Source organism: Salarias fasciatus, chromosome 1 (assembly GCF_902148845.1).
Source record: "Salarias fasciatus chromosome 1, fSalaFa1.1, whole genome shotgun sequence".
NCBI lineage: Eukaryota > Metazoa > Chordata > Actinopteri > Blenniiformes > Blenniidae > Salarias > Salarias fasciatus.
The window spans coordinates 34,216,675-34,230,323 of NC_043745.1; the positions used below are offsets into that span (position 1 = coordinate 34,216,675).

Here is a 13,649-nt window from a genome sequence, read left to right on the forward strand (position 1 = left end):
GTCAGGTTGATTTTAAGAAGCCTCTGCAACAAGCCAGTCCTGCATCAAATTAACTTAAAGTGTTGAGCAGTTTTGAAAGCTTCTCTGAAAAACAAAGCCAAACTCAGTTAGCTGGCATCCAAACTGCTGAATTGAGTTTTTGAGCTGAAAGCATGAATGTAGCTGCTGATGCAAGATGCTAGTTTTTTCTTTTTTTTTTTTAATTCAACTTGGGAAGTCCCATTGAGATTTCAGGGGCAGCAGTATTTACATAAACAGAGTAGAAGAAAAGACACTTTATTCATTCCCCAGGGGGGAATTCAACGTGTCCAGCAGCTCACAATATAATGATCTTAAAAGCAATAAAAGATGAATAAGTGAAGTATAATGAAAAACACTTACAAAATCATACAATTAAAACACACCAAAATGATTATAACTTATAACTGCATGTGTCTCCTCATTCCACAAACATATTCCACATCAAAGGCGTAAAGTACATGACATGTGGAACAGAAAACAACAAATAAATACGACAACGGAAATAATAAAAAACAATGTCTTTCTGTGCAACTTAGTCAAAAATGTATGAAGGCAGAATGTCCTTGATGGTGCAGCAATGCAGACCATTGCTTTCAACTCACCGCGGTCTGTCAGCTTTACAGTTAACAATGAAATTCATTGAGTAACGGTTGGCAAAATCCAACATGCCAAGACATTATTATCGTCACTATCGTCATGTTTTGTAACTTCAGTCTTTTTATTCTGCAGTTCAGACGTTTGCATTAACTTCTCCGGGTGAATTCAGTGAATCGTTATGTGATTTATTTCACTGGTTCAGTTCAAAGAGGGAAACCATAAATATCAGGTTATATGTGATGTGTTTTAGGCATTTATTGATGATTATTGCTTACAGCTAATAAAATAAATCAACTTCTTATTGATATACTAATTCAGGTTAGTATATGAATTGGGGGGGACCACATGATTATAAGCAGGTAGAGTGAGAGTGACTGGTTGACCCCTCCTGCTCCGGTTCATGTCGTCTCCAAGCCCCTCCTTCCACCGCAGCACCCTCCTCCTCCTCCTCCGTCATCTTCCTCTGAGGTCCTCCTCTCTGGATGGCAGGCCGTGGTTTTAGGCTCTCCCCTCCCCTCCCCTCCCTCCTGTCCATCTCCTCCTCTGTTTGCCTCTTTTTCTCTTCCTCCTCCTGGATGTTTGCAGCACTCATGAGGTTTGTCAGCTTTCACTTGTAGATCTTAGATTTGCATTTTCAGATGTAAGATTGATGTTTTTATGAAAACTTTGAAAATGTGACCACAGATTGAGCAGAACTGTTATTAGTGCTTTAAATGTGGATGCTTTTGGATGCTAATTGGCTAACATCTTTGCTGCTTTAATGTCACATCAGCAGATTTTCCGCTGCATTTTTAAGACTATAATAAATATCTAACAACTCCTTCTAAATAGTCCAGGTCAGATTTGCTATAAAATAGCATATTTGGACTTTTGTGGTGCATGTTAAGTTCTGTGTGTTTATGTGTTGGTTGTAATGTTGTTAGAGAGACACCTGCAGCCTCCATTGTGAGGCCAGATCTCTGCTGTGTGTCAGTGGTTCTGACACTAGAATAGATTGTTGGTGGACGGCTGTACAGTAAGCAAACAGACCTGAATCTCCTCCTCTGCGCTGCGCTAATACAAGGTGACAGAGTCTGGATGTCCAGCCGGCGACACGGAGCAGAGAGGAGGGGGGGAGCCGGGGCACCTGTGGTTGTGTGTTTGTGTGTGTGTGTGTGTGTGCAAGTTTCTGCTGCACATGCATCTCTGTGTGTGTTTGTGCGTTTGATGGCCGGCGCCCCCGCTGAATGAATGGCCTTCTGATGAGCTGTAGCGTCACTGTTTGAGTGTATTCATGTGGAGAAACTTTAAAAAGTTTCGCTCTCCACACAAAAGCCGGCTGTCCCTCTCACTTTTTGGAGCACAAAGACTGAGGAGCGAGCGAGCGAGGGAGAGAGGGAGAAAGAGCAGATCATGATGAGTAAGCAAACACCTGCTGCTTTAAACTTTGTGCCAGATTTTCGCAAATTAAAATGTCTTTGAGTGTGTTAATAAATTAAAGAAAGCTGACCAGTCAGGGAGAACTGGCCTCACAATGCTTCCACTGTGCAGCACATGAGAAAACACTTGCGGTTTAAAGCACAAACACGCTTCCCATTTTGCTGGGAGTGACTGACTTGTATATAAGTGGGGCATTTTCAGGTTACTGAGAGAGTTCAGCTTAATGTCTTGTGACCAGTGTGACCGTGAGAGCGGCCGGAGAGGCTTCTGATGTCTAAACAAAGTCAGCCGAGGCTACTTTTAACACATTTACTGTTTGTTTTCAAGTGTGGCCGTACACACTTTGCCTCGCTTTGCTTTCTGACCTGGAGAACTCACACAGGGGCAGAGCAGGGCGTCTTGAGGTCGCTGACAACAAACATCCTCCCTTCTCTCTCGCTCAAACCCGGCATGCAGGCACAGGCATGCACACACAGCACGAGAGTGTTGAAATTACATGCTTTTGCACAGTTTGAGACGAGCATTCTCTGTGACACACACACACACACACACACACACACACACACACGCAAACATCCAGACCCGAGTGTGACGACCCGTGAAAGGAGCTTTGAGCCCACTTCGCCTGATTTCCTCAAACAGCCTTGATGTTATCAGGATGCTCTGAGAGGAGCCGGCAGCTGGACCGGGCCTCAGACAGACTCGCAGAGAAGAAGGGTGGTCGCTGATCTTTTCCCCCTCTGGGCAGTGCTTTTCTATCATTTTCTGCTTTTTATCTCCATCTCCAGTGACTGTGGTAATTGGGCAGTTAAGTCATAAACACTGAAATTCTTTCAGCATGTTCTGCCGAGCAGGTTAAAACTGGGATCTGCCCCGAGGCTGCACAGGGTCATTCTGTCAGTGACCCATTCCTCGTCCACGTTCAGTCGATCATTTGTTTATTTTTGAAGGGAAACTGCTGCTTTAAGTGTATTCTGCGCTTTTCATCATTAAAACCTTGTTTCTCATATATGAGCCAGAAAAAGTCACATTTCCAAGTGAATACTTTATTACTATTTTTTAGATGTTTTTGCATTTGATGTGGTTTTTGCTTTATATTATTAGCTTCCTGTGCAGCAGTGTTTTTGAGGATGTGCAGCACTTTATCAAAAGATAACTCTTTACTCCCCCTTGTGGTCACTTCAGTAAATGTATACATGTCAGATTAGACCTGAAGCAGCCGTTAATGAAAATAAATAAATAACTTTCCCACTCCCTCTTTTTTATCCCACGTTTCACCACTCATAATTTCTTTGTGTTGGAGAATCAAAGAAAATTCCCAATAATGTGATGATCCCATTTCTTTTGTTCACTTTATATTTACTCCAAACTTCTACAAGTGTGAGTCCTGACCTGTGATGAGTTTGTGATGCAGTAGTTTCCACGTCCATCTGTCTAGTGTCACGTCTGAGCCGCCATGTTGGACTGCTTCCCCTCACCTTTTTCAACACTACTGAAGCGTTTCAGGACCGGTCATTGGGTCCAGCCATGACACATTGACCCCGGGTCCGGGGTCCGGGGCCTCTCGCTGTCCTGTTCCTTTCTGACCTGAAATCCACGCTGACCGCATTCTTGGACGGCACAGACCGTCCCGTATCGAAGCTTCGCTCATCCCAAACCTGCGCTGCCAGTCCCGTCATTCTCTTTGCCTGCTTCACAATCACACCGGGTCCTCTTCCCTTTCAGCTGCCTCCAATAGGAAACCAGCTATTAGCAACCTGACCCACTTTTTCCGACCGCTAACTAGTAGCACGGCTAATTGGGCCCTAATCACTTCCTAATGGCTCCATTGTTCCAGGCTGCTCTCAATAAATGCTAAACAGGAGGAAGAAAGTAGATGCAGCAAAACGGGGACTATCTCTAAATAGGAGCCAAAAAAAAAAAATGCTATAAGAATGCAAGCAAAAGAAAAACAGACAAAAAAAGAGGTAAAGGAGGTGGGCCAGTATTTAAATATTCTGCTTAAATTTTGACTAAATGATGAGCAATTGCATACTTTGTAATGTATATTTTTATGTCCTTTTGAATGTGACCTTTTTATATTGTCTGCTGCAAACCAAATTGCCCTTCAAGGGACAAGTGAATAAAGTGAAGTGTGACTTACAGGTAACATCCCTTCATATCTCTTCTGATAAGTCAGTTAAATAACTTTCCTTTGTGAAGAAGAAGTATTGCATCTTTGTCCATATTGTTATGCAGCTGTGCACCGGAAATAAGGGACAAAAATTGCACTGATATATTGTTTCAGTTTTTCCTGAAATTTCCAAATTTTAGGCCTTTTTATACCTGAACCGAGTTTTCTAATATTTCATTAAGTTCAAAATCCGTAATTTGTAGAAGTAGTTCATGTATTATACAAGCAATCCAGACAACAACTGACAAGAGAAAGAACTGTCAGATTAGTTTATTATGTGAAATGATACATTAAAATAGCATCAACTTAGAGCAAAACTATAAATATTGGAAATCAAGTGCATAAACTCTTTAAGGTTAGAGAGAGTGTGTGTGTGTGTGTGTGTGTGTGTGTGTGTGTGTGTGTGTGTGTGTGTGTGTGTGTGTGTGTGTGTGTGTGTGTGTGTGTGTGTGTGTGTGTGTGTGTGTGTGTGTGTGTGTTTGTGTGTGTGTGTGTGTGTGATGACCAAAGTATTATGAGTCTTTCCACTCTCTGCATTGCCTCTCTCTCTCTCTCTCTCTCTCTCTCCCTCTCTCCCTCTGGCCGTTGGTATTTGAATATTCAAATGTCACTGGCTGTGCCGGTAGCACAACTCTGCACACCCTCACAAACAACCTCAGCAGCCCTCAGGATACTTTTGCTTTCATAAGCGCTCTGACTTCCATCTGAAATCGTCCTGGTGAGTTTGCTTGCTGAGATGTTTCTAAGCCACATGTTGCTCATTCACTCAGACGGTTTCTTAATAGATGATGGATCTGTAGCAGAGCCTTCCAGGAGGGGGAGGAAAGTGAAGTCTGCTCTGTGCATATCCATGTTTAAATGTATTTTTTAGCTTAATTTATGGGAGACTGACTACACCGAACCAGATGTGTCCGGACAGCGTGTCTTTGTGGAGCTGAGGGACCCTGACCAAAAGCAGTCCATATAAGTCCAAGCCTTATACGTGAAGCAGGACTGCTTCTCGACTCGGCCTGCTTGGCACGGCTTGAAAGCACTTGAGACTGCTCCTCAGTGTTTTTATAAACAGTTTGTGATGGGCTCCTCTCATTGTTAGTGCTAAGAGGTTTTTAACCATTTTGGTGTCTCGCCCAAAGGAGAGTATATGCCACGTTTGGCTGTGTCAACAACGGCCACCTTCAGGCCCATATAAGGCTGGCTTGTGTGGGGTCAAAGAAGATTTACCCCCAGTGGGTTTTTTTCTTGTCTCCACCTGATCCTCCCTTTTTCATCTTTATCTTGCTTTTCCATTGTTTGATGGTGTGTCTTCTTTCTGATGCAGATTCCTCAGAGGGCGTGACTTCGCAGCCTTCGGCGATGACTGAGCATGCTCCGTCGTCCGCAGTGACCGTCGGCTCCTCCGCCAGCGCTCCCGCCACTACCTCCACGCTGATCCCCCCCTCGTCTTCATCCTCTTCCTCCTCCACGGCCATTCCCCAGCCCAGCAGCAACGGGAAGCCTTGGAGGAGCAAGTCGACCAGCTCCAAGCACGCTTCTTCTCACCCCCCCTCCTCCACGAGCAGCCCCTCATCTGCCATGCAGTCCGGCAAGCCGGAGAAGGACGCTTCAAGTAAGACCGCCCCCGCCACAGAAGCTCCTCCGAAGGCTGCCGCTCAGAAGTCGATGCTGGAGAAGCTTAAACTGTTTAACAGTAAAGGGGGCTCCAAATCCTCCACTGCCTCCTCCTCCTCCAATGGGGTGGGGGCTCAGAACGAACATGTTGCACCAGCGAGGCAGACTGGAGCGGGGCAGGTGGAGAGAGCCGAGACCGGCTCCAACACAGACCCCCTGGAGGAGGATGATGGAAATGTCCGTCCAGGACTGACCAGCAACGGGACAGCGGCCCCCTCAGCCGGCACCACCGTTTCCACCACCGCCAGCAGCCCCAAAATCGCTCTGAGGGGTATCGCCCAACGCACTTTCAGCAGAGCTTTGACTGCCAAGAAGGGCTCCGTGAAAGGCCCCGAGAAGGACAAGGACAGAGGGAAGGAGAAGGCCAAGGAAGTTGGGAAACGTGTCTCTGTTAACGACAGGACCGAGCTGAGAGGAGAGGAGCTGAAGGAGGAAGCAGCACCCGTCGCCGCAGACGCCGACGGCTCAAACAAAAAGACTTCTAAAATCGCCAGTTTCATTCCCAAGGGGAGCAAAGTGGCCAAAAAGGAGGGATCCACACCTGCACACAGCGGAATACCAAAGCCAGGAAGCAAAGGCCCGGGGGTCGGGAGCAAAGCTTCCTCAGCAAAGGAGGCCGGCGAGAGGCCCCGCAGCATGCGGTTAGGAGGGGGCCTCGCCATGCACCGGGGGCCCCTGGACAAAGACCGGGACAGCAGACACTCCAGCTCTACCTCCAGCCTGGGCTCCACAGAGGGGAAGACCAGCGCCGCCCCTGTGACAGGAGGAGGCACGACGCAGAGCACAGCCAGCAACACCGTCAGCGTGCAGCTACCTCAGACGCAACAGCACCACAGTCACCCCAACACGGCCACCGTGGCGCCGTTCATGTACAGGTACCGTCTCACCCCCACCCCCACCCCCAAGATTCATGCATGTTCTTCTCTAACTTGTTTTCCTACACATCTATATGTTGAGATGTCGTGTGCCTCTGACCTCTGTCCCGGTCCCAGTGCGATAAGTCCCTCACACTCTTAATAACTTCCCGTTAGCTTCCTGACAGCCCCCGTGCCACTGCCCTTCCTGCCTCTATATGTTCTGACCCCTGCTAACTGCCCCACCTCCAGACCCCCCCAGTCCCCCCTTTATCAGTACTCAGAAACTTCCTCTGCTGGTCTATACCTGTCAGATGTCATTACCGGCAGGATTACGGCACCGCCAGCTGTCAGAATGAGTGTTTTGACAGAAGAAGACGTTGGAAAAGCTGAATGAATGCTTTAATTGTACTTTATGCTAAAGGTCAATGTACCGAGGATAAAACACATTGCAGGAAATGATGTTGTTTGAGCCAGAAGAATTACTGCATGGAAATAACTTCTTGTTTTAACCAGCACTAAGTCTCCAAACCAGAAGTTACAGAAGGGATTTTGTGTAGAGCAGGCTGCGGTTTTGGCTGGCTCGTACTCACAGCGAGTGCACAGCAGTCGACAGGGGCAAAGTCTGGAAGCAGGCAGAGACCAAAGGCTGTGTTTAACCCTCTCATTCAAACGTCATCGTTTCAAAAAGCCACCAGCCACCAGAGCTGTGCCTGAACCGTATTGATTTATCCTTCAAAGACAAACTTTACCGGGGCTTAGTGGGGAATTCATTTCGGACCCTGGTCACAAGGCTTGAAACGCAGCAGATTTAGTTCTTAATCAGGTTTATCCCTCTATCCTTCCGTGACAATTTGCAGAATATTACGTAGCCGCTAAGTGCACAAGGTTTCTGAATCGATGATTTTCCCGCTTTTATCCCTTCGGCAATTTTTTTTCCCCAGATCCCAGACGGACGGAGAGGGAACTGTGATCGCCGAGACCGGCTCAGGAGGAAGAGTTGGAGACGTTTCCTTCACCAAAACCAGCCAGACCTCCACCGAGGACCTTTCAGGTCAGCGGCCGTCTCCTCCAGTTCAAGATCAGTTCTGCCTGCTCTTACTGTTCCTTGCTGTCCTGCTCAGGCGAGGACCCGGAGACGAGGCGTTTGCGTACCGTCAAAAACATCGCAGACCTGCGACAGAACCTGGAGGAGACGATGTCCAGCCTGCGAGGAACTCAGGTCACACACAGGTGAGATGAAGTCAATTCATTTTCTACTATGAATTCATCTCTGCTTCGAGCTGAACGATGAATTCAGTGAAAATCAGCAGAAAATCATCATTCAGGTTTTCTCTTTGAGGATTTAACTTGTTATTCCATTTTCTGTCTAATATTAGCAGTTTTTTTCATTTTACTCTTCATTTTCTGCCAAAGTCATCTCATATAAAGAAAAACAAAAGCTCTCTAAACATTTTAAATTTAGCCTGTCGAGTCAGTAATGCTCATAAAGAAGTTTCTAAAATGGGCTACAGGAGGAAACAAAACCCCACTGTCTGGGGATCATCAAGTGTCGCGCCTTACAATGGCCGCTACGGTTGACTGGTAAACACCACATCAGACTCTGTACAGAGGATTTGACTGAACTGCGTCACGGCCAGCAGACTGTGACTGTCTACGTTTACAGGTATTACCTCCTTTTTCTCCCCCCGTGTAGCTGCCTCATCCTTCTTTTGAAGGTTTCTCAACTTTGATCGCAGGCCATGTCTTTCATGCCTTTGCATCAGGTTCAGGTTTCCTCCCACAGCGTTTAGACCGGCGCTCTGTCCTCCTGTCTTAGCGTTGACCGTCAGCCGTCTGGATTTAGCTGAGGGTCAATAGTGAGGTTCTTATGTTCTAAAATAGGTCTTCGTCGTGTTCTAGACTGTGTACTTTGTCACTATTATCTGGTGCTAATCAGTTACTTTCACATTATTGTTAAAAACTTCGCATTATTTCCAATTTTTTTCCCTGCAGCTTCATGTATTTATTCATGAGTGGATCTTGAAAAAGCAAATTTTCTGTCACCTTTTTTTATTGAATTTGAGAATAATGTAATGTAATGTAACGTGTAATAATTATCAGTGGTCTCTTTCTGTCTTTGTCAACCTGCTCAGTACTTTGGAAACCACCTTTGACGGCAGCGTCACCACAGACATCAGCGGCGGCGGTGGCGGCAGCGGCAGCACCAACACCGGGGGCGGTCGAAGCATCCTGAGCCTGACGTCCACCCGCCCCTCGCTGTCATCGTGGCGGCTGGGCCAGTCCAGCCCTCGTCTGCAGGCGGGCGATGCCCCCTCTCTGGGGAACGGCTACGGTGGGCGGGTCGGGGGTCAGGGAGGACGCTACCTGTACCCGGGGCACCTCCGCAGACAGCTGGCCGGCAGGGGGGGCGCCCTCTGCAGCGTGGAGCTCCCAGACAGAGCCGGGGAGGACATGGATCTGGACGGGATCGCCATGGAGGTCACCGGATACATGAGTGACGGAGACGTGCTGAGCAAGAACGCCGTGCGCACTGACGATGTTACCAGCGGGTGAGTGGATCAGAACCTGAACGGCCAGGTTTTTTATCTTGATAAAGTCAAAACAGCTCATTTTAAAGAAGCTGAGCTATTTTTTTATAATATTTCATATGAGGCTATTATTATACAAAAAAAATTAGACTGTTTCAAAATCAATTTGTGCGTTTTTAGATTTTGCAAGTATACAAATTGCATTATTCGCTTTCAGATTTCTCAAATGCCCAAATCCAGGTATGCCTTGAAAAAGACACTATGCCTTGTAAAATGAAGGTTAAGGCTCAGTATTCATAAACCAATTTAATCACATCAAGTTTTCTTTTTTCCACCCATGAGTGACTCTTCCTGGACACAGGTCCACCAGAAGAGGGCAGTAGTGTTCCTTCCCTGTCGTCTGTGGTCCAGATGTCAGATGATATCCTGCAGTTTAGCCTCTGTCGCATAAGCAGCACTTATTCTGTGCAGCAAAGGACCCACAAACATCCCGTCTGTTTGTTGTCTCTCACAGCCACTGTCCGTGTCCTAACAGGCCCTCTTGCATCCTTGGAATGCTGCACTGTGCAATTTAAAACTGTTGTCACCGTTATTATTGGACGAACCTGTAAACGGTGCCAAGTCACCTCCAGAGTGGTAAAAGCAATGCTGTCTGGTCTGGAGTAGCTGGAAAAAAATGTAGCTGTTGGCAAGACTGTATGAAATCAGTGTAGATTATTAAAAAAAAATGCTAAAGTTGCATCACTTCATTCGGAGTGATTCAGCAGCCCTGCGGCAGCTTCAGGAAGTGGCAGAGCAAAGAGAGCTTCAAGTACCTAATGTGAATGAATCTGGAGCCAAGCAGAGGAAGGCAGGCTGGAGCCACACCTGGACAGGTGAAAGAAGAGAACAGGTGAGCCGGGGAATTGTTCCAAACCGGCATTTGAAGAGACACATTGGTAATCAAATTGATTAACTGCAAATTGTTAATCACAATGAAGGTTCCTATTGAGAATTTCCTCATGATCTGAGGTTTAATGTTGTCTTGATTGATTGACTGGTCTTATCGTCGTACTGATAGTTACGACACTATTTAGAAAGTTGAGAGCTCTGCTTTAAAATATTTATATGATTTGTTTTAAATGGCTTGTCTCTTAGTTAATATGCAGATGATGTTCCTTTTTTCCTTTTGTCCTGCAGTAAAAATAATTAAGCTGAAGTGAGGATGTGGAGGCAAAAGGGAGCTATACCCTTCCCATCATCAGTTATTAAATCAGTCCCTGATTCCTTTGTCTTTACATGGTTCTTGTTGAGATTTTGCACAGTCCCATTAGAATATGGAAAAAATCCCGACTTATCTTCAGACATCTACATTTGTGGCTTTGTGCCACTTTAAAGTAGCTGTGAAAACTCAAACCTTCAGCCTCTTGAATCAAATTCCCCTGTAGCCCATTTGTGCACGTCAAACATGCACTTTTTAAGCCATAACTCTCGTAACACCACTTCACATCTCTTGTAAATGAAACACCCTCAAGAAGCCACAGTTTACTTCCACATAGGTTGTTTCTGCTGCTGAGGCTGTTTTTCATTTGAAGACGTTCTCGCTCTTCCTCAAATGCTGTTTAACTCTGACAGGATCAATTCAGCCTCAAACAGTTCAAGTCATTTTCTCAGAACAGTAGCACAGATTTTATGACACGCAGTGAAGAGATAAGCTTATCTTTGCGTTGAAGCTCGTCTGTGTCTCATTCAGTTTAGTGTGTGTGTTCGATGCACTCAGCTTGAGGAGCCCAGGGGATTACGTGATGGATGACTGGTAAAATTTGTTGTTTTTTTTTTCTCTCTCTCTCTCTCTCGCAAATGGAAGTGCTGACTAGATTATATTCCCAGTTTCGGTTGGGGGTGGAGGCAGCACAGCCATAAAATGTGTGCGTGCGTGTGTGTTTGTGTACCTGTGAGTAGCTGCATGTGGGTGTGTGTGTGGTGGGTGGAGCTGCCCTCTGGTCCTAACCATTTGAAGCAGACACAGACTGATGACCTCCCTCTCTGCCTGACATCCTCGGGCCATGTAGCGGCGAGCATCCAGGGAACAACCGGCTCTGCCACACAGAGGTGGCATGTTTACCCACAGGCCAGTTCCCATTTAGGAAAGAGAAGTAAACTCTCACAGTTTAACCTCATATTACCTCTTGAATGCCATTTAAATGGCTGATTCACATATATACAGACATCTCTCTCTCCACTACCTTACCTCTGTTTGCTTGTGTTTGACTGTACTAAAGTCATGAGTCTCTGGAACTGTGTTGTTTACTTGTTACTCTGTATAATTTACTGACTTGATTGTGGGAAAAACGGCAAGAAACTAGTTGTTTACTGCTGAGATGAGCATGTGACTTTGTCAAGGTTCCAAATAGCCATTTTTTTTATGCTTATCGCTTCAATTCTAGGATTACATTACTGACACAATCCTAGTTTTTAGCTTTTCAAACAAGTTAAATTGCTTGTATTTGTGTTTTGGATTGTGAGACAGATCAAGCAACATTTCCTTCTGTTATTAGGTTTGGGAAGAAGACAGTGCTCGAAATACTCTGACATTCAGCCACATCAGCTCGGTGGCATTTGACAACCCTTTTAAATCTGGTTGTTATCATGGTCATTTTCACACCCAAAGAAAATTTTAATTTTGAGACATGCGCCTGAAATGTTAAAAACAAAGAGGAGGACAATATACCGCAAATCAGTGTGAAAATGTGCAGTTTACATATCATTAGAGACTGATCTGTGATTAATTGTTTCAATGCACACTGCATCCATCCACTGCATATCAGCATGTGTGACTAATCGGATGAGCTCCAGCAGCCAAATGCCCCCCCCCCCCCCACCCCCCCACCCCCCCCACCCCCATCCCCACCCCCATCCCCATATCATACAGCCCAAAATACAATCCAGTCTTGGAGGATTGTTTTGTTGTAGATCTGTCAAATTTGTAAATTTGCATTTAGCCATATTGGATTGTGTTTTAGATACCTGTTAGTATCTTGTAGGATAAAAATTGAAAATAGTCTCAATTTTTGGCCTTCTTTATATGAAAGCTGTTACCCCTTTTGTCAGTTTTTTGAGTCTAATAATCAACCTTTGTATGGATTTGAGTCTGTTAATCAGAACTTTAAAACCTTTTCAGCATTTTAGAGTCTAACCTGATGGATTTACAACGTGTAAATTAGATCAGACCAAACAACAACAACAACAACAACAACACCACCTTCAGTGTCTGGAGTGGATTTCCACAGGCTGCGCCCCTCCTTCTGTAATCCATGAAGACGAAGACTCCCTCCTCTCCTCTTCCTCAGCTTGGGGGTATTATACTCAGTCTACCCCTCTGCCTTCCCTCCCTCCCTCCCTCGCTGCTGCTTCTCCTCCTCCTCCTCCTCCACAGACCCAACCTCCAGTCAGCAGAGGGAAGCATGTGGAGCCGAGGAGAGAGGCTGCATACCAACACTGGGCTCCCACACAGCAGCACACACACTGACACACACACTCGGGTCACACATGGGCACTCAGTTCACACATAGAGACTTCACTGAGACTGCACACTCAGTCCTGATATCACCATGATCAAACAGGCTCTCACCTGCTGATATTATTCACGCCGCGGCAGAGCTCACGTACAGGCTCAGACCTGATAACAAACAGTAGCCAGACGGTTGTAAAGGGACACGTTTCTTCGGAGATTTCTATCAGCGAGGATCAACTCAACACTCTCCCGGATCCTGTTTATTTTACTCCGGACTAGCGGCGTTGCCATGTTTCAAGCAGACAGGTATGTCTGAGTCCGAAGCTCTGCAGGAGATTGCCGGTTGTTTCCAGAGCGTGACGTTTTGTGGATTTCCTCCTTTCTGTTCCACAGTGCATGCATTGTTAGGTGCTCAAATATCTGTATTTGCATTGACTCAAGAACTTTGACTGCTGTGACTGTGTAAACTCCTACCTGGCTGCCAGTTTTCAGCCCATAAAGTGTCCTGTTTGGACACGTTTCTGCTGCTGCCGGAGGTTACAGGTTAACAGGTGTCTGAAACAAACGGACAGGAGCTCAGTTACTCATTAGCGGCGAGCAGTTTCGTGTCAATCACGAGTGTCTTGTGCGTGTTTTTGGAGCATCTCGACCTGACCGACCATTTTCAAGGTGACTCTGTTGTGCGATGATGGATGTTTTCCAGACGGGTCAACAAACACGCCCCTTCAAGTCTGTCTGTTGTCTCTCTTGCTTTGGGGAAAATGCCAAAGGCCTGATTGATTAATTATGTGAGACTTAAAAGATGTGGCACTAATTGGTCTGATATTTCGACTGACTCTTAGTATGCATTTCACTTTTCTTTTATAAATCAGCATTGATGACAAATCCAGAAA

At 45.9% G+C, this 13,649-nt stretch overlaps 1 protein-coding gene across 1 annotated transcript in view; it reads left to right on the top strand.

Moving 5' to 3' along the window:
- Window positions 1–13,649, top strand: part of nav2a (neuron navigator 2a) — a 111,909-nt gene that overhangs the window by 47,838 nt on the left and 50,422 nt on the right. Inside the window, exons 8-11 of the mRNA XM_030096689.1 lie at window positions 5,529–6,753; window positions 7,677–7,786; window positions 7,857–7,965; window positions 8,868–9,284. Of these exons, the coding sequence (XP_029952549.1) occupies window positions 5,529–6,753; window positions 7,677–7,786; window positions 7,857–7,965; window positions 8,868–9,284 (1,861 nt within the window). The remainder of the gene's footprint in view (window positions 1–5,528; window positions 6,754–7,676; window positions 7,787–7,856; window positions 7,966–8,867; window positions 9,285–13,649) is intronic.